Source organism: Palaemon carinicauda, chromosome 6, assembly GCF_036898095.1.
Source record: "Palaemon carinicauda isolate YSFRI2023 chromosome 6, ASM3689809v2, whole genome shotgun sequence".
In the NCBI taxonomy this organism is placed as follows: Eukaryota; Metazoa; Arthropoda; class Malacostraca; order Decapoda; family Palaemonidae; genus Palaemon; species Palaemon carinicauda.
In genome coordinates this window covers 9,164,444-9,186,680 of record NC_090730.1, presented here as the reverse complement: position 1 = coordinate 9,186,680, position 22,237 = coordinate 9,164,444, and the positions used below count along the sequence as shown (strand labels likewise).

The 22,237-nt window shown below is 39.4% G+C and overlaps 1 protein-coding gene across 1 annotated transcript; it reads left to right on the top strand.

The window, feature by feature from the left end:
* Nucleotides 1–2,001: 2,001 nt before the first annotated feature.
* Prosbeta2 (Proteasome beta2 subunit) lies at nt 2,002–21,530 on the top strand. Its single transcript, XM_068374973.1, has 6 exons — nt 2,002–2,159; nt 5,485–5,678; nt 15,822–15,955; nt 17,289–17,456; nt 19,363–19,514; nt 21,126–21,530. The coding sequence occupies exons 1-6, from the start codon at nt 2,116–2,118 to the stop codon at nt 21,241–21,243; spliced, it is 810 nt and encodes a 269-aa protein (XP_068231074.1). The 5' UTR covers nt 2,002–2,115; the 3' UTR covers nt 21,244–21,530.
* Nucleotides 21,531–22,237: the final 707 nt, after the last annotated feature.

The following is a 22,237-nucleotide window of genomic DNA, read 5'->3' as shown; positions in this document are numbered from 1 at the left end:
GTACTTGTCTGAAGACAATAGTCTACAACCATAAAGCAAAACAAACATATTTTGTTACTAACACTTACATATTCGATATTGGTAGAAGAATAAGAGGTATTATTGTACTGTATTACAGGGTAAAGTAACCTAGAAAAACTTTTTTTCTGTAGAAAAAAAAGTCTGTTCTCTTAAAAAAAGACACACGTTCCTATCGGAGATGAATAGTTTCAGAAATATATATATATATATATATATATATATATATATATATATATATATATATATATATATATATATATCCACCAATAATGGGGGACCCCTAGTGGGAACTCAGGGTTTTGGATGGGGAAAACATACTGGGGAAACGGTACTTAATGGTAAAACAAGCCTTTTCTTCTTTAAACATTACCTTCTTGGCAAAAATGATACCCTGTAATACAGTAAAACTTTACCGAATAAGACCTTAGCTTGTTTAGGTCCCAACACAACTTTTATTACTAAGCGTTGGACGTAGATATTTCTGACTTGTGGTTACGAATAGTGTAAGTCCTGTAGGGCACAGGGTTTCCATGTGTAATGGGACCAGGGAAATAGGGTTTCATTGTAATACAATACAAATTTACCGGAAATAGTCCTTAAAGATGAATAATGTAAAATTCCTAATAATGTAGAACGAGTATGTCCTGCAATAAGTAATGTACTCCACGTAATAGGACCAGGAAATTAGCCCTTGAAGCCAAGTATAAATAATATTAACCTGTTTTAAAGTCAGCTAAACAGTTATAACTTTAATAAGAACTATAATACCTTTAAACTCACCTAAATTACAAACTCTTGTTGTGGCTGTGCTATCCATCTACAGAGCTGTTGGGTCCCGAATTGGTAATTTACAGTCTTTAACTGTCCCATCCAATTATATAGACTATTGAGCTGTTAAGATAATTTCAATTACGCTAATAAATCCCAATAAATCGTCGTTAATATTAAATCGTTCACTGTTAAAATCGTTCCTTTAAATCTTCGCTGGCTTTATAAACAAAACAACAGTGATACCAGATCCCTTTACTAATTTGTTAAACATTCTAAATTCAATTAAAAAATTAGATTATATATTTTACTTGGTTATTATAAAGGTAAATATAATTAGAGAGTTTTCTTATGAACTATAAAGTACGTATTTTATTATATTATAAGAAAATGTATGAAATTGCAACAAATGTTTTTTATGCTGAACAACAGAACTTGTCGAGTCACTTATTATAACAAATCTGTTTTGATGTTATTACGGAACAATGAGGTATTTTATATGCTTAGTCTAATATTTCCTTATTTCATTTCCTCACTGGGCTATTTTTCTCTGTAGAAGGCCTTGTGCATATAGATTCTGTATTTCTTACTAGGGTTGTAGGTTAGCTAGTAATAATAATAATGATACGTTAGTAATACTTCTGAATACAATGATATATATATATATATATATATATATATATATATATATATATATATATATATATATATATATATATATATATATATATATATATATATATATATATATATATATATATATATATATATATATATATATATATATATATATATATATATATATATATATATATATATATATATATATATATATATATATATATATATATATGGTATGCAATCGAATAAAAAATTTCGTTATTTATCTTAATATTTAGATCATATTAAAGATTATTAGATTTTAAATATCTAGTGAAAATTTCGATTATATCAATAACTAGTAACGTTGTTAGATCTTTGATAATCATTCCCCAATTATGATAATCATTGGTTAGCTGGAGTTCTTTTGCTTGAGGGCATATTATTGTCTCATTTCTCTTCCTCTTGAGTTAGTTTATAGTTTATATACGAAAGAGCTATTTTAATTTTGTTAATGTTTTTAAAATATTGTATTCTAATTTTCATTACTTCTGTATTCGTTTATTTCATTGTTTCCTTTCCTCACAGGACTATTTTTCCATGTTGAATCCTGTCTATTTGGTTATGGCAACACTGACTGACTCTGCTCACATTGAAAATTACTTGTCATCTATATCTCAAGACCTCGTTTGTTTTTTCTAAATTAATTTGTCCAAAAAGAACACAATGGAGGAAACACACACCGGATTCCAGTTTGATAACTCTGGAAGGTGAGGATTTACTTTTTAAATTGATAGTTTACTTATTCTACTTAGAAACTTACAAAAGAGTTACCGGTACGAGAACATTAGGTGGCCTAATGGCAAACTTTATTTTACGATGGGTTGTTATTTCTTGAATATATTTATTATAAGTCTTTGTTTTTATCGTATATGATTAAAGATTCATTTAAACCTTGGTTTTCAATAGCTTAATTACACTAGATTTTACGTTAAGGTTGTATCATGTTGGTTGGGAGTAACTTGGGACACAAACTTATTTCTTATTAAAAGTATTTCTTTATGGGTTTAAAATGTTTATCTTAGTCTGAAATATATTATTGAGCTTGTTTTAATATATTTCAAATATGATTTAGTTTAACCTTGCCGGTTAGAGAGCAAACTTAGGGTTACGACTTGTCTTAGGGTAAGATAAGTGGTAAAATTCTAGAATAGTACAATAAACAGTGTGTTGAAAATAAGACTGGGAGCCCTTGTAGAATAGCGGCCAGTTCCTCCCGCGTACATTAAAAATGGACACCAACTAACCTAAACTTATTCCCCCTCCAACCTAACCTAACCTACAAGCCGTGTCCTTACCTACTTGCCTAACGGCGAGTGTAACGCCCCCCCCAGCGACCCCCCTTACCTGACGTATTCCTAGTCGGCCGTCATCATGCATACACCCTCAAGACGTTTCCAGTGTATTTTGTGTTTGAAATGTATTTGTTAATGATTTCTGGCTTAAATCCAAAGTTTTTCATTTATGGTGGGTTGACTATTGTAACTGAAAAGCTATGAGCTACTGCTAGGTATCATAATCAAGAATGGGTGTGTTTGTATGTATGATAGTGGCCACCTGTATTACTTACTTTTACTTTTACTTTACGGGTTTATTTCTTACCCTCCGGCAGACACTAAAAGTCTGTTCAGGCGGGCCTTGGTGTATGAAAAAATAATTTCTTTCTAGTTAATATTTTGCTCTGTATCTTATAAGTTATTTCGCTAGCATTTGTATTCAGACTTAATAGTTTTCAGGTCAATAGTATAGCACTTTCCTAAAAGATAAGTCTTCAGGTTTTTCTTGAAAGCTGCCACAATTTTGCTTTTCTTGACATCGAGTGGAAGGTTGTTGAAGAGTCTTGGTGCAGCATAACTGAACGTTCTTCCTCCTATTGCATGATTCACACTAATTTCGAATAGTCTATGTGGGTCATCAGCATGTCTAACTCTTACAGCGGCGCTGGTAGCTTCAGGGTAGGGGACCAAGCAATCACAAAGATATTTAGGCTTATCACTTGTAAGTGCTTTGTGGGTCAACAAGCAAATCTTCAATTCTAGCCTTAACAGGTAACCAATGTAGATCGATCAATGCAGGAGTTATTTTCTCCCGTAGTTTAATGCCTTTTATCAGTCTAGTCGCCCGGTTTTGGCAGTGTAAGGGGATCGCTGGGGGGCGTTAGCCCCTCCATTTGTTAAGTAGGTGAGGAACTGGCCGCTGATATACAAAGGCTCCCAAGAATGTTCATAACGTCTTAAAATGTATTGTGTATCATTAATTATATATTTAAATTAGCTTTTTTAAACTGTTTTTGCCAGTCATTATCATAAAAAAGCAGTCATCGTAGTACAAGAAAATTACCGTAATCAAAGCCAGTAATAGTAATGAAACGCGATCAGAACACTGGAGCTTCTGTTTGGCAAGACTTTTGGCCGCTTAGGAATCATGTTTTTTTTTTTTTTTTTTTTCATTTTCTATGATGTCGTTTGTAGCCGTAGCCATCATACCAAGAAAACGTCCTTAAGTTTGTGAACCTGTATGTTGGTACTCCAAAATAACTATTTATTGTTGTTTGTTCTTCTGCTGTACCTCGCTTCGCTTGCAATTTAGTATTCTCGCATTGTTCCCATGTTCCGGCAAGTGGAGCATGTTTCACTACGCGTGTTAGCCACGTTGGGTAGTATTTTGTCGTTATTTTAGTTATCTAACTTATCACATACTGTAGTCGGCTTTTGTGTGCTGCCTATGCGCATGCACTCTTAAAGGAGTGCTATCTGTATTACTCGCGGCCCTCTCCATTTCATGCTTGTGCGGAATCATGCACACACTAATCTTTGCATGGGAAAAGTTCTGTGAAAGTGTCTCGCCTCTATACATCTTTCGATCAAAGAGAAGTCTAAGATTTGCATGCAGTTATGAGTGGGCTTGCTCTCTGGATAGCGAACATTCTTCTGTTCGTGTGCGTACATCTGTGCTTTTCTATAGAGTCATAGGTTTGGGCACGATCGTCCATACTTTGGCATACAACCTGGCAGCTATGCAGGAAACGTATATCGAAAGGAGCTCTCATTCTTGGACAAAGTCCCCACTTTAGTTTCCTTCATTCGTCAAAGGAACTGAGAATATTCTTACAGATCTTAAGGCTAAGGAATCAAGTAGGTAGAGAGGTACCCCTAGGTAGGTAGTGGGTTGGCCAGGGCACCAGCCACCCATTGAGATACTACCGCTAGAGTTATTGGGTCCTTTGACTGGCCAAACAGTACTGCATTGGATCCTTTGACTAGCCAGACAGTACTGCATTGGATCCTTTGACTAGCCAGACAGTACTGCATTGGATCCTTTGACTAGCCAGACAGTACTGCATTGGATCCTTTGACTAGCCAGACAGTACTGCATTGGATCCTTTGACTAGCCAGACAGTACTGCATTGGATCCTTTGACTAGCCAGACAGTACTGCATTGGATCCTTTGACTAGCCAAACAGTACTGCATTGGATCCTTTGACTAGCCAGACAGTACTGCATTGGATCCTTTGACTAGCCAGACAGTACTGCATTGGATCCTTTGACTAGCCAGACAGTACTGCATTGGATCCTTTGACTAGCCAGACAGTACTGCATTGGATCCTTTGACTAGCCAAACAGTACTGCATTGGATCCTTTGACTAGCCAAACAGTACTGCATTGGATCCTTTGACTAGTCAGACAGTACTGCATTGGATCCTTCTCTCTGGTTACGGGTCATTTCCCATTTGCCTACACATACACCGAATAGTCTGGCTTATTCTTTACATTTATATTGAAATATGTAGATATGAGCAGTTTTTACCTCCCCCCTCATTGAATATAGCAATCTATAAGCTCCTTTTTTTTTATCTTTTTTTTTATTTCTTTTGGGGGGGCTTAAGTTCAAGCTAGTTGGTCTACAATAATTTAATGTTCTTTAGTTAGACGTTTTTTTGTAAATATTGGTAATGATAATTTATTGGTTCTGTGTGCTTTTGATTTGAATGTCAGATATTTCCCATAATAAAAATTTGAACATCGTCTTTATTAGGAATGAAGAGCTAGCCGGCAAGGGGTTCGCAATGCCAAGAGCACGGAAGACTGGAACCACCATTGCAGGAATCGTTTTCAAAGATGGCGTGGTCTTGGGTGCCGACACCAGAGCTACAGAAGGAGATATTGTTGCGGACAAGAATTGTAATAAGGTCCATTATTTGCAGCCCAACATGTATTGCTGTGGTGCTGGTAAGTTCACGCACTGTTCTGTTTTTTGGGTACTAACTCACCATTTATTTTCTAGTCTTGAAATAATCATAATACTTATGCTGATATAAGTCTTTTTCAATATTAAACTTACCCGATAATCATGTAGCTGTCAACTCCGTTGCCCGACAGAATTCTATGGAGGGATACGCCAGCTATCACAATACTAGAAGGGGGTGTATTTACCAGCGCCACCTGTGGCCAGGTACTCAAGTACTTCTTGTTGACACCTCCTCAATTATTCCTCTGTCGTGCTTCCGGCAAGACGTTCTGGGATACGCTTATGTTCTTGGAGTATTTTCACGACTTTGGTGAAGTATTTCTCTTTGATTTCGGCTGTCGCTTTACTGGAAAACTTCTATATTAGCTTAGTTAGCTTTTGGAATTAATTTGATTAATTTTGGTGACGAGAGAGTATGAACTCTCGTTCACCTTTCAATGGCCGACCCTTCCCTTAGACGGAAGTGTTGGTGTCTAAGAGAGTATAGACTCTCTTTCTTAATTTTGCTTAACAAAAGTTATAGATTTATTTTACATCTCTCCGCCTCTTATAGGCCTCTTCGATTAACTTCCTTTTATTATAAACTCATTAAAATTAATTTTTATATTTGTTTATATTCGACCTTCCTAATAGTAGGCGGTCTTTTACCGAAGTTAATAAACTTTGAGCCCGTCATTTCGGTTTTACCTGTTAACATATTATGCTATTTCCGCCACAGAGTTTGAAAGATTTTCTTTGACAGTCTCGTACTGTTTTCAAAGCTGAACTAACGTTTTGTTTTGTCTCTGCAGTTGTTGACGTTCAGAACGTTCAACTTGCACTCTATCGTTACGATAGAGAAAGAATGTTCACGGTTTCACGTTGCAGTAAGAATAACCGTGTCTAGCGTTTTGTTCATTCTTTCTTAACTTAATGGTTTTGATCCTAATAAAGGAACTTTTCAGTTTTTTTTTTTTTTCCTTTAACAATAATATGTTTTAACGATATATATGATTGGGCTCTTCTCTCAGGTTCTAAGTCAAGAGAGAGAGAGAGAGAGAGAGATAGAGACGGAGGGAGAAAGAGGATAAACGTTTCATTCAAGCCTGCCAGGCGTACGAGTAACGTCGTTATCGTTTTTTTTTGCTCTTCTCCCTAGTCTCTTTAGGGGAAGAAACTAAACGTTTCTAGAGTGATCTAGTGTTTAGTCTCTTTCCAACCACTGATTTATCTTTCATTAGATTTTTCTGTTACATTGTAATTCTGTTTTCGCAATTACTAACTTTGAGAAAGGATAGAATTGCGTATTTCAGGTACAAACCACTTAAAGTTTCGAGTTCAGTGAAATAAGTGCAAACAGAAATCAAAGTGATAAGTGATTAGTGCGTGAGGGTACTTTTGTGCGCGCCAGTTGTCCTCCCAGTCCGGGACCTCTTGCAAGCTCCCAAGCCCAGGGGAGAAGCAATGTCGAAGGGCATAAGGGTTCAGCAGGCCTTGATCGGCGCACAGAAGTATTCTCGGTGGTTGTGGGCGTGTCTTACCGAGACCGTCACTCCCACCCGCAGACGATTGAGCCCTTACTTTGCTCGTCTGCAGAAGAGATTAGGGGAGAAAATAAAGGCAGAGTAACGCTGGTCTCAGGTCTCAAGACTTCTTAAACGTTAAGTCCAGACCTATGCCAGACGTACGAAGTTAAAGTTCACAACCCGAATGCAGTCATTGGGTTAGCTCTGACTCTCCTCAGTCATCAGTTGATTACACTCCGATTAAGAGGAGTAAGGTTCTGCCACAACAGATCTCTGCTGTTAAGGCTTTACCTCAGCAGAACTTAGTGTCTGCCGACCCCAAGTTAACTCTACTGCAGTCCATACAGTCACAACTTTCGGTCTTGATGCGTGAGTGTCGGGCTGAGAGTGTTGCACCGCCTGCACTCCCTCCACCTGTTCTCGCTGCACCTGTGCTCGCCCAGCCTGCACCTGCTCCGCCTGGTCGCAGCACCATCTGCCAGGCGTACGATGTTGTGAACTCTACTACAGTCCATGCAAGCACAGCTTTCGGACTTGATGAGTGAGTGTCGGGCTGAGAGTGTTGCTCCTCCGCCTCCGCCTACACTCCCTCCTCCTACACTCGCTCCGCCTGATCACAGTACCATCTGCCAGGCGTACGATGTTGTGGACTCTACTACAGTCCATGCAAGCACAGCTTTCGGACTTGATGAGTGAGTGTCGGGCTGAGAGTGTTGCTCCTACGCCTCCGCCTACACTCCCTCCTCCTACACTCGCTCCGCCTGATCACAGTACCATCTGCCAGGCGTATGATGTTGTGGACTCTACTACAGTCCATGCAAGCACAGCTTTCGGACTTGATGCGTGAGTGTCGGGCTGAGAGTGTTGCACCTCCTGCACTCCCTCCACCTGTTCTCGCTGCACCTGTGCTCGCCCAGCCTGCACCTGCTCCGCCTGTGCTCGCTCAGCCTGCACCTGCTCCGCCTGGTCGCAGCACCATCTGCCAGGCGTACGATGTTGAACCACTTTCGGAGTTTGCTGTTCACAGTGTTGTTCAGCCTCAGCCTTCTTTAAGGCAACCCTTGCTTTGGGATCAGGAGAGTTACACTCTTCCTCCTCCTCCCCTTGCTGCTCCACCAGTGGTGCAACTCTCGGTTGGGGTACAACAACCTCTCCCCTCCGTGAGTCTGTCTGCTCAACCAGCGCTGCACCGAGTTCAACCCTCATCTTGGCAAGCTCATCTACACCATGCACTTGCGCCTCAGGAGCCTCAGCTTGCTAGAACTTTACCTTGTTCTGCGCAGCCTCAACCTTCTCATGCTCCACTCATCTCTCAGGAACAGGAACGGACTACTCCGCCTCCGTCCTCCGCTCAGCTGGTGCAATCCTTGGGTGCAACTCTTGCTAGGAGTCAACCTCCTTCACCCTTGCACCTGCCTTCTGCTCCGTCTGTTGTTCAGCCTATGCAGTCTGAACCTCAGGTTTTCCCTCAAGTTGAGGAAACCTCTGTTGTTGTTCCAGCTCGTTCTGACTCTGCTGTTCAGCATACCATGGTTTAAACCCCATGCAAGCATGCATAAAGCACTCTAGCACTGGTCATGGAATTTCTGAGAAATGTTAAACGCCATGCACACGCTCTGCTTTCCTTTCAGCAGGCTCTGCTTACAGCAGGCTCTACTTACTACATGCTCAGCATTCAGCATGCTCTGCATTCAGCATGCTCTGCATACAACATGCTCTGCATACAGCATGCTCTGCATTCAGCATGCTCTGCATACAACATGCTCTACATACAGCATGCTCTGCATACAGCATACTCTGCATACATCATGCTCTGCATACCTTACCGCATGCTTCTCAACACATCTTGGGTTGTTGCCAACTCACTAGACTGTCAAGCAGTTTCATAACGTTGCCTTCTAGTCTGCTGCTTTGCACCAGTGAACCCTCACTCAGAGAACTTAGCTTTTCTAGGATAAGGTCCCTGTAGATGAGAAAGTTCTTTTCTCCCTCCTTCTGATATTCCCTTGAGGACTCTGTCATTTGGAGGGAGCCTTTAGCTGCATAACCTCTTATGGACTTTTATTTAAGCATAACATGCTTACAGGGAAGGTAATGGTTACACTTCAGCCGCTAATCCCGTCTGTTACCACACCTGCTCCCATAGACCTTGAGCTGTGTTGCATGACATGCAGTCCAAGCTTAGTCCTTGTTAGAGGATTTTTTGTTTACGGAGTCAATGTGTCACGGGGAAGACGTTCAACAACCAACAGAAGGGACTTGTTGTGACGCAGTGGGCAACCTCAGCAACCCGTTAAGGAGTTGTCTGTACGACCCAGACAGTCTAGACAGATTCGGGTTGTCACTGTACTTCCTCGCTTGCCCATGATTGACAGTTTACAGACTGTGCAGCAGTATCATGATCTTGTGTCCGGCTCCGTCAGACGACTGGCTTTTAAGAGCTCCCTCAAGTCGTCGCTGTCTGGAGATTTTCAAATGGACTATGGATCTGACCAAGGAACTGGGCCTCCTGGTCAATTTTGAGGAGTCTCAGCTCGTTCCATCCCAGACCATTGTCTCCTTGGGTATGGATCTTCAGAGTCGAGCTTTTCGGACTTGTCCGTCGGCCCCAAGGATCTTCCAAGCCCTAGAATGCATCCAGAGCATGCTGAGAAGGAACCGATGCTTAGTCAGGCAGTGGATGAGTCTAACAGGGACACTTTCATCGCTGGCCCTGTTCATCGAGTTAGGGAGACTCCACCTCCGCCCCCTTCAGTTTCATCTAGCTGCTCACTGGATAAAGGACATGACGCTAGAGACGGGCTCAGTTCCTGTTTCCGAAGAGATGAGGTCTACTCTAACGTGGTGGAAGAACAGCATTCTTCTCAAGGAAGGTCTACCATTGGCTGTTCAGTCCTCCGACCACCGTCTCTTCTCGGACGCATCGGACACGGGCTGGGGTGCGACACTGGACGGACAGGAATGCTCGGGAACATGGAATCAGGAGCAAAGGACACTTCACATCTATTGCAAGGAGTTGTTGGCAGTTCATTTGGCCTTGATAAACTTCAAGTCCCTCCAGCCTAACAAGGTGGTGGAGGTGAACTCCGACTACACCACAGCCTTGGCTTACATCTCCAAGCAGGGAGGGACTCATTCGAGGAAGTTGTTCGAGATCGCAAGGGACCTCCTCATTTGGTCAAAAGATCGAAAGCTCACGCTGGTAACGAGGCTCATTCAGGGCGATATGAATGTCATGGCAGATCGCCTCAGCTGGAAGGGTCAGGTCTTCCCCACAGAGTGGACCCTTCACAAGAATGTTTGCAGCAGACTTTGGGCCCTGTGGGGTCAGCCAACCATAGATCTATTCGCTACCTCGATGACCAAGAGGCTCCTCTTGTATTGTTCTCCGATTCCAGACCCAGCAGCAGTTCGCGTGGATGCCTTTCTGCTGGATTGGTCCCATCTCAACCTGTATGCATTCCCGCCGTTCAAGATTGTCAACAGGGTACTTCAGAAGTTCGCCTCTCACAAAGGGACACGGCTGACGTTGGTTGCTCCCCTCTGGCCCGCGAGAGAATGGTTCACTGAGGTACTGCAATGGCTGGTCGACGTTCCCAGGACTCTTCCTCCTAGAGTGGACCTTCTGCGTCAACCTCACGTAAAGAAGGTACACCCAACCTCCACGCTCTTCGTCTGACTGCCTTCAGACTATCGAAAGACTCTCAAGAGCTAGAGGCTTTTCGAAGGAGGCAGCCAGAGCGATTGCCAGAGCAAGGACGACATCCACTCTCAGAGTCTATCAGTCTTTATGGGAAGTCTTCCGAAGCTGGTGCAAGGCCAATGCAGTTTTCCTCAACCAGTACCAATGTAACCCAGATTGCTGACTTCCTGTTACATCTAAGGAACGTAAGCTCCCTATCAGCTCCTACGATCAAGGGTTACAGAAGTTTGTTGGCAGCGGTTTTCCGCCACAGAGGCTTGGATCTTTCCTCCAACAAAGATCTACAGGACCTCCTTAGGTCTTTTGAGACCTCAAAGGAACGTCGGTTGTCCACTCCAGGCTGGAATCTAGACGTGGTCCTAAGGTTCCTAATGTCATCAGGATTTGAACCGCTCCAATCAGCCTCTTTTAAGGACCTCACATTAAAAAACTCTTTTCCTCGTGTGCTTAGCAACAGGTAAAAGATTAAGTGAGATCCACGCCTTCAGCAGGAACATAGGTTTCACATCTGAAACGGCTACATGTTCCTTACAGCTCGGTTTTTTGGCTAAAAACGAGCTTCCTTCCCGTCCTTGGCCTAAGTCGTTCGAGATCCCAAGCCTGTCCAACATGGTGGGGAACGAACTGGAGAGAGTACTTTGCCCAGTTAGAGCTCTTAAGTACTATCTAAAGGTCAAAACCATTACGAGGACAATCAGAAGCCTTATGGTGTGCTATCAAGAAGCCTTCTCTACCAATGTCTAAGAACTCAGTTTCTTACTACATCAGGCTTCTGATTAGAGAAGCAAATTCTCATCTGAAGGAAGAAGACCTTGCTTTGCTGAAGGTAAGGACACATGAAGTGAGAGCTGTGGCTACTTCAGTGGCCTTCAAACAGAACCGTTCTCTGCAGAGTGTTATGGATGCAACCTATTGGAGAAACAAGTCAGTGTTCGCATCATTCTATCTCAAAGATGTCCAGTCTCTTTACGAGTACTGCTACACCCTGGGTCTATTCGTAGCAACGAATGCAGTAGTAGGCGAGGGCTCAGCCACTACATTCCCATAATCCCATAACTTTTTAACCTTTCTCTTGAATACTTTTTATGGGTTGTACGGTCGGCTAAGAAGCCTTCCACATCCTTGTTGATTTGGCGGGTGGTCAATTCTTTCTTGAGAAGCGCCAAGGTTAAAGGTTGTGATGAGGTCCTTTAGTATGGGTTGCAGCCCTGTATACTTTAGCACCTTTGAGTTGATTCAGCCTCCCAAGAGGAACGCTGCGCTCAGTAAGGAAGACGATCTTATTAAAGGCAGAGTAACGGTTCAAGTCGACTTCCTTACCAGGTACTTATTATTTCATTGTTATTGTGGATAACTGATTATATGAAATATGGGATACTTAGCTATCCTTTAATCTTGTACACTGGTTTTCACCCACCCCCCTGGGTGTGAATCAGCTACATGATTATCGGGTAAGTTTAATATTGAAAAATGTTATTTTTATTAATAAAATAAATTTTTGAATATACTTACCCGATAATCATGATTTAATCGACCCTCCCTTCCTCCCCATAGAGAACCAGTGGACCGAGGAATAATTGAGGAGGTGTCAACAAGAAGTACTTGAGTACCTGGCCACAGGTGGCGCTGGTAAATACACCCCCTTCTAGTATTGTGATAGCTGGCGTATCCCTCCATAGAATTCTGTCGGGCAACGGAGTTGACAGCTACATGATTATCGGGTAAGTATATTCAAAAATTTATTTTATTAATAAAAATAACATTTTTATAGTTTATATATGACATATCTGTTTTGACACTGTTACTCGTTTTAGAATGATTTATTGTTAATTTGTTCTCATCATTTATTTATTTCCTTTCCTCACTGGGCTATTTTTCCCTATTGGAGCCCTTGGGCTTATAGCATCTTGCTTTTCCAACTAGGGTGGTAGCTTGGCTAGTAATAATAATAATAATAATAATATTCTACGTGGTCAGTCAGGTTTACTTAAAGAAAACTATTTGTAAACCAATTGCAAATAGAGAATAATAAAGATTTAGCCAAATTTTTATGTAATAGCATTCATAAATTGAAATAAAATACAGTATAAAATATTGGAAAGGTAATTTGTTTTTTTGGTGCCAAAAGGAATTATAAACTATTTCATATTTAAAAAATATTTAAAGTAAAAGGTTTATTGTTAACTTTTATACAAAAGTAATTTTGAGTTTTTAAGTTTTTCTTGTTCCTACACGAATACAAATTCTCGTCCTTCAATAGGAGTATGATTTCAGCTTGGTTGGAACTCTGCTGTTGAAATTTTAACAAGGTTTATTGGTAGTTACTGGACGGTGGCAGGGAAACCCCGCCCACACCCCAGTACACTGAGATTCCACTTTGACTCCAGACGCCAAGGTGCACACATGTAGTCTTGGTGTCTATTCTGGGCTGTTTAATCTTTTTTTCCCTTTACAGAGTGAAGGTGTCAGTGTTTTGTGATGGAGAGAGACCAAGGTTGGACATGCCGTCCTTCTCTGGAGTTGCTAGATGGATGTGCGGCAATTTTACGATTAGGAGTCATGCTTATCCCCATTCTTTGCGTACCTATTGCAATGGGCATGACTGTTCTCAGTCTCTCCCCCTTGCAATTTGAGTAGAAATTAGATGTCAGCGTAGTGATGAGAGTACAGGAAGTAGCTGAAATGGGATCGTTTGCCAAGGGGGGTCATACTTTAACTCGAGCAAGTGTGTTGGCGCTCTAAGTTTTCTTCCAGTAATTGAACTTCTGACTCTTATCAGTCTTCCTCTTCCGGGCCAGTGAGGCAACTGTAATGTCACCCTTCATCAAGCTACAGCAGTGTGTGGTAGCTGCTTCCCTAGGAAAAGCAGTTATTCCCCACTCATTACCTCCTTGTGAGCCGCAGGAAATTGCCGAGTGCGCTAAGGAAATGGCTTTAAAGATGCTCTGGCTTTTCTCAGGCATGGATGGCATTCCCTCAACTCATAACCTGCTACAACCCCTGGGTACTACTAAGCCTGTATATCTCTCACCTGCCGCACCGATGTGGAGATGTGGACCCCCGTTTCTGTAGTACCAGGAGTGCAGACCACGGAGACGCCGACGACAACCATAGAGAGGAAGGGGCCTCGCACGCCTTCCTTAAATAGTCTAATCTATTTTACCTCTCCTTCAGTTTAAATTCGCTGTATGTTGCACGTCTGACAAGGTGAAAGGGCAAATCCGCTGTGAGGAGGCGACATCGATAGCAAGAAAAAGTTTGGCCATCGCCTTATCAAATATGACGGAAAATTTTGCGAACCTTGCTAGTGCACTTGTGCGCAGTCTCGTCATGCTTGCCCTTATTGGAGTGCTCATTAGCTTACCTTTGCTAACACACTCTCGTCATGCTCTCTTGAACCATCGCTCGGACTCAACACGCTCATTAGTTCACACTTTCCAGTGCACGAATCACGCTGATCTGTTCACGCACTATCAATCTCCTGCGCTTATACTTACTTCTGTTAAGATGAGCCCGAAAGATTTCAAGCACTTTTGCACAGAACGTCAGTTCGGATAAGCATAACTTCCAGCGCTCTTCTTCAGTGGCTACTTTCCTCCTGGTAATGGTAGAAGAGACTTTTGTTATGAAGCAGCTCTTCTAGGAGAAGGTCTCTATTCTTCGGTAGTACCATAGCCTGTGTACCATGGTCTTCCACCGTCTTGGGTTAGAGTTCTCTTGTTTGAGGGTACATTGGGCACACTGTTCTATTTAATTTCGCTTCTTGTGGTGTTAAAGTTTTTTATAGGTTATATAAGAAATATTTATTTTAATGCTGTTACTGTTCTTAAAATATTTGATTTTTCCTTGTTTCCTTTCCTCACTGGGCTATTTTCCCTGTTTAGGCCCCTGGGCTTACAGCATCCTGCTTTTCCAAGTAGAGTTGTAGCTTAGCAAGTAAAAATAATAATAATTCGAGATTCTATCTCTCAAAGCTGGAAGGTGGCAGGATTCAACACCCCGCACCCTTTACCTCTTAATATCCGAGTGCCTTGATATCTTGGGAGTTTGAACAAGCCAGTTTGGTTAAAGGGGCTTCCTCGTATTAAAGGACGAGGTTATGTGTTAGTGTAGCAACAGATCTTAAATTTTGAAAGTAATTTTTTATTTTTCCTAACTATACAAACCTTAGTCTGTAAGTTTCCCTTCCCCACTTTAACCACTGCATGCCCTAGGTAAAAGGTCAAAGTGGTGTCTTGGTGTGATGGCAAATGGCCGAGGCTTCTCCGCCACCACCTGTTGACACCTCATTATAATTTTAACAACCAAGTTCCAGCCAAGCTAAAGTCATACTACTATTGAAGGACGTGGGTTTGTTTAGTTAAAAAAAAATTGCAAGTTCATTTTGAAAGTCATAATTTTTAACAAAATGATGGCAGAATTAGCAATTTTTTGGCTTGAAAATAAGACTAAACAGCAAATTATCTGGAAAAATAAACTTAAGCAGTATAAAATCATCACTCTAACCCGTATACACTAAGCCAGAACTGAGTTCTTCATCCATGGCTTTGATCTCTCTCCCAGTAATCTCCAAGGGTTTAATTAAAATGAGGTTTGGTTTACCATAAAAATACAAGTCTTTTGTTTATTGTAAAGTCTTTAGAAGTTTCCACCCCACAATCAAAATCTTAAACCTCTGTGGGAGGCATCCCAAGCAAAATAAATATGGATTTATGGAAAATGGGTTTAGTTTTTTGTAAACCCATCTTGCCATAGTACATAATTATGCACAATATCTACTTAAATCAGATATTTCTACACTTGATCTCAAGTTAATCAGTACCTTAATTTTAGTTAATTAATTTGCTTTAAATTTATATCAGGATTTTAAAGGTAACCTAAAGAACTAATATTTATCAAAACCTTGTCCATCATAGGCACAGCTGCAGATCTTGGAATGACAACTCAGCTTATGGCAAGCCAGCTGGAACTTCATCGCTTGAACACAGGTCGACAGGTACCTGTCGTTGCTGCCAATCGAATGTTTAAGCAGATGCTGTTCAGATACCAGGTAAGTATCAGTTACCTTAAGTGTGAGAGTATAGTTACCATATCTTTCATAGCTACATTTATTTTTATATTAAATTCTACTGTTCAAATGTAGTAGGCTTTCTCTTCATTACACAAAGGTAGTTTCTCGTCAGTATGGTTCTTGAGCTGTTTAATGTTTCATTTGACTAGTTTTGATGGCACAACAAGAAAAGCCAGAGCAGTCATTTGTAAAAGTGATGGAACATAAAACATTTGTAGCAAACCTGACCAGTGAAACGATAAGAGAGTTATATGTTGGATTTTGAAGGTAGTAGATTGTCCAAGGTTATGGCTCTTTTATCCTTTGCATACACATACACCAAATAGTCTGGCCTATTCTTTACACCTTCTATTTTCATACACTTATAAATGCCAAGATAACCAAAAAATTCTTCTTCACTTAAGGTGTTAACTACTGTACTAGAATTGTTTAGTGGCTACTTTCCACTCGGTAAGGGTAGAAGAGAGACCTTAGCTATGATAAGCAGCTCTTCTAGGACACTCCAAAATCAAACCATTATTATCTAATCTTGGGTAGTGTCATAGCTTTTGTATCATGATCTTACACTGTCTTGGTTTAGAGTTCTTTTGCTTTAAGGGGTTCACTTAGACACACTATTCTATCTTTTTCCTTATATCCTTTCCTCACTGTGCTATTGGCTTATAGCATCCTGTTTCTCCAACTAGGATTGTAGCTCAACTAGTAATTTGTTTGGCTCCATAATAAGACTAAACTGCAAAGTAGAAAGAAAAATAAACTTGAAAGAAGGCGTGTAAAATTATCAACCAACTCATATACAGTAAGCCAGAAATTAATGCATTTCTTCACCCATTGGTTTGCCCTCTCTCCCAGTAATCTTCAAGGGTTAAAATGTGGTTTGGTTTACCATAAATATCAATCTTTGTTTATTGTAAAGTCTTTAGAAGTCTTTAGTAATAACACAGTAAGATAAAAAAAAAACAAGTTACCATAAGAGGAGATTTTTTCATGAAGCATAATGTTTTCTCTTGCAATTATTTCCACTTGAAAAAGTGAATATTTTATCATAGCTTGTCATCAAATATTGAGCTCATTCTACCAGTTCTATGGGATATAACTTGAATGTCTGTGTTCTAAAAATTATACAGAACTTTGGTCCTTGTTAAGGGTTCTTATAGGCCTCATTGAGTCTATTCCTGGTAATACTTTTAAATATAATTTGGAATACACTTATAAAAGGCTTGTCTTGCCTGTTATATAATAGTATTTTTTTTGTTTTAATCCATATCATTTATATTCAAAATATATATAATGCAGAATTTTACTTTTTCAGGGGCATATTGGTGCTGCTTTAGTTTTGGGTGGCGTCGACAAATACGGTTCCCACATTTACTCTATTCATCCTCATGGCTCTACTGACCGCCTTCCCTATACAACTATGGGATCAGGATCCTTAGCTGCAATGTCAGTGTTTGAGCAACGCTGGGAACCAGACATGGAGGTAAGACGGTATGCGCAGTTGAGGAGGTTTGGTGATATTGGTCTAGCTTCAAGGGCTGCCAATGCAAGAGCTAGAGTCCACTTAAGGTGGGGAAATCATAAAAACAAAACTGATCTGGTTAGACATGAACAATTTCATTACATTTTTTTTTTTTTTTTTTTTTTTTTTATGAAAGGATATTAAAAATGGGACAGACAAGATACTCTTTTGCTTAAAAACTGTAGACTCATTATTTCTTCTAATGTCCTTAAATTCAAGGTGATAGTTTTACAGAAACAATTTTTTATGTTTCTGAACAATTTTTGTCTTTCCTTATGCTTTATACATTGTATACAGTATTCAAATTGACTTGTGTTTTGTTAGGAAGAAAGTATAAAATTATTATGGATTTTCATATTATTACAAATGAATCTGTCGTAGCTGAACATAACTGTGGTTGCCAGATTTCATGTTGAAAAGGAATAAGGAAAAAGAAGAGCCCTAACTCAGGGAGGATAATGTGATGAGAGCAAGAATCACCGTACGGACAAAATATTGGGAGACCGTGGCATTTCCTGTGGAGGTTGGGATCCTCGTCGTTATAGAAACTTTTCAGATTTAAGGGACAACGCAGGATTGTGGGAACAGATGTTATGCTGATGATTAAATCATATAAGACACAGAAGCACTGCAAGAAAGGATTTTAACATGGAAAGGAGCCTATAAAGGAAAAGATTCAAAGTGAACACTGGAAAGAGTAGTACAAAAGGACATGGAAAAATAAACATTCAAGGTAGAAGACAGTACAGTGCTAAAACAGAAGAATGAGGTTAATTCCTCTACTTTGGATCAGTAGTAACAGAGGAGTAGAGTCCTGAGAATGCATTGAGATATTAGGTGAAAGAAGGAAAAATGGAGAGAAGTAACTAGTGTGTGTTAAGAAGAGAAAAGGCCATTAATCCTCTGAGGATCCCATGAACGTACCCATTCTTGTAGCTGTATAGAAAATTTATTCTTATTTCTAATGCAATTTCCAGTTTTTATATTCCTTTATTACGTTACGAAATGTTAACCTACTTAGGTTGACAAAATGTCATTAAGCACTGTGAAAAAAAATGTTTATGTCAGGATCACCAAAGGTTTAAGACTCCAAAGGAAGATCTATAAGACAGTTATCAGGCCTGTTCTTTGTAAAGGAGGTAGAAACTTGGTTACTTAACCCTTTTACCCCCAATGGACGTACTGGTACGTTTCACAAAACTCATCCCTTTACCCCCATGAACGTACTGGTACGTCCTTGCGAAAAAACTGCTATTTACATTTTTTTTTTCCTATTTTTGATAACTTAATGAGAAACTTCAGGCATTTTCCAAGAGAATGAGACCAACCTGACCTCTCTATGATGAAAATTAAGGCTGTTAGAGCAATTTAAAAAATATATTGCAAAATGTGCTTGAAAAAAAAATGCCTGGGGGTAAAAGGGTTGGAGAGTTCCAAATATCTTGGGGGTAAAAGGGTTAAGAGGACAGAGGAGGGGCTGTTGAAAGGAACTGAGATGAGGATGGAAAGATCGATTGCTGGAATATCACTACTGGAGAGGAAGGGGTCAAGATATTCAAAATGTAAAAAGAACTTATGGCGTATGTCAAACAAAAGATAAGGCTCAGGAAGCTCGTCCTAATTACCATGACCATTTAATAAGGAAGATGCTAGGAATAGAAATAAGGTCAAAAGGAGGTTTTAGCATATGTAGAATATTCAGTATCTAAACTTAGTGTCATTTTATGTAGGATATTCAACCATATTTTTTTTTTACTTGCAAATCACAGTGATCAGATTTCGTACTTATTTGCTAATTTGTGTAAACCTTTGTTGTTACAGTTGGAACAAGCCATTTGCTAATTTGTGTAAACCTTTGTTGTTACAGTTGGAACAAGCCAAACAGCTGGTGAGGGATGCTATTGCTGGTGGTGTGTTCAATGATCTGGGCTCAGGATCTAATATAGATTTGTGCATCATTACCAAAGATGGGGCGAATGTGATTCGTCCTCATGATGTTGCTAATGTGAAGGGAAAGAGGTGAGTCAGATGTTGCAATTCATTACAATATTTTAAAATTTACATCGACTTTCACAGTCTAAATATGAATGGAGAGAGACTTGAAAATATTTTGATATATGATACATAGATTTACAAATTGGTTAAACTTCTTAAGAAACCAGTAGGCTTCACCTGCTGTTGAGGAGGTACACAATGCAGTTATTAAAGTGATTATATTCCTACATAATCACTTTAATAAAAAGGGATTTTGACGAAGGAAAAATCTATTTCTGGGCGAGGGACCTGTGTCGCCCAGTGAAATGCTCCTTAAAGCACCATTTCTAAGGTATAAATACTGCTAAATATACCAGAGAAAAAAGTTGCATGGAATGCCAGGAATAAACCCAGCTCACTCACCCTAATTGAGTGTTGGTATAGTAACTTGGGCGTGTTAGAACCACGACCAGAGGTCCCTCACCAGTGAGTCCTCTCCTGTATAGTTACTATACCGACACTTAATTAGGGTGAGCGAGCTGGGTTTATTCCTGGCATTCCATACAACTTTTTTCTCTGGTATATTTAGCAGTATTTATACCTTAGAAATGGTGCTTTAAGGAGCATTTCGCGGAGCGACACAGGTCGAGCCCAGAAATTTAATTATTAAACAACAATGTTGGTAATGAAATGAATAAAGTCATTGAAGAACACTTGCCTGTATGCTCAATTTAAACATTTTAACACAGTTTGGAGTAATGACCAATAAAATATTAACTGGTATTTTTTTTCATTAGAAAGGTTTTCAAGTAAAATGATTAAGCCAGTGATTAAAATAGACATTTGGTGGAAATTAAATTTGGGTATATTGTTTCAATGATATGCAGTATCCCACTGACATATCATGTGCTTTATGCTTCTGCCTTGCATTTGAATGCTTATTATATCCCACAGTAGTAATTCCATATTTCTGTCCTTAAGTATACTTCACACTATAGAGCTGACTCAGATCCATCAGACTAATGTAGATTGCCAAGTTAAGAAGTCTCATAAGCAGAGATGTTACTATATGCACTTTGTTAAAAATTCCACACTGTAATGTTACTGTATACACTGCTAAAAGTGCCATGATTACCGTAATGTTACTGTATACACTGCTAAAAATTCCTTGATTACCGTAATGTTACCATATACACTGCTAGAAATGCCACTTTTAACGTAATGTTACTGCATACACTGCTAAAAATTCCTTGATTACCGTAATGTTACCATATACACTGCTAGAAATGCCACTTTTAACGTAATGTTACTGCCTACACTGCTTAAAATTCCTTGATTACCGTAATGCTACCATATACACTGCTAAAAATGCCACGATTAGCGTAATGTTACTGTATACACTGCAAAAAATTCCTTGATTACTGTAATGTTACCATATTTTTAGCAGTGTATATGGTAACATTACAGTAATCAAGGAATTTCTAGCAGTGTATACAGTAATATTACGTTAATCGTGGCATTTTTAGCAGTGTATGCCACGATTAGCGTAATGTTACTGTATACACTGCTAAAAATCCCACGATTACCGTAAATGATACTGTATACATTGCTGAAAATTCCACGATTAAATGGTAAAATCTGACACTTATTTTGCAGGTTAGGGAAATATCAGTTCAAAAATGGAACAACTGAAATTCTCAAGACAACTGTACGACCAATCCAGGTTGTGTCGACTACTGTTAAGAAGACAACAGGAGAGGAAATGGAGTTTTAGAATTAGTGGTTTCATAAATTATGAAAAGAAATATAAATACATGTGAATGGAGGGTGTGTCAAGCTTGAGATTATATTGCTTTCCCTAAAAGTGTAATGTTTGATTTGGTACAAGTCAGGGATGAATGAATTTAAATTTTAAAAGCTTTGTAACCTCTTTAGAAGTTCACTTTGAATTAATAAAAAAAAATACCTTGGCTTGAGTTTTCTTTAGTACAGCACTGAAGTTGAAAAGATATGGCTATTTTGATTTATATACCTTTTTCATATTAAAGCTTATTGTTAATACAGTTGGCCTTCTTTATCCACAGGTTTTTAACATTAAAATAATTACACGGCCCTATATCTGCAGGGAGAAGAATTACATACAGAAGGCATTTATAACGGAGTCTAAAATATTGTGAATCCAAATATTTTGTAGTAGACATGTTTTTTGAAATTTTATCTTATAAAATTAAGAAAAATTCTCATACAGAAGGAAACATTAGAGCAGCATCAATTACTTTAGTTGTAACAACTACAGTACAATATGTGTGCTACCATTTTTAAAACTTTAATTGTTCTGGCAGTCAGGATAGAATGATATATAGATCACCAGTACTCATGACACAAGACACTGAAAATATACAAATTCTAGATGAACGATGGCTTTACACATTGTACCTACTGGATTGTACTTTTCAGGTACATCAACGTTGGCAATATGTTATAAGAGAAAGGATTTTCCACAATGTATGGACAGAATGATGTGATAGGGACAATAATTGTCAAACACAAAGATGACAAGGTGTTAGGATTTACCACAACTGTACTCTTCAGTAACAACTTTGATTTGATGATGGCCACCAGGAAGGTGAAACTTTGTGGCATAAAGTACATAAGGAAAATTAAATCACATTTGAATGAGCTAATCAACACTTACCAGTTAATGGTTGCCGAATCTGCACGTACTGGAGCAATTTCTCTAGGAGTTTAGTCAAAATGAAGAAGTGAAG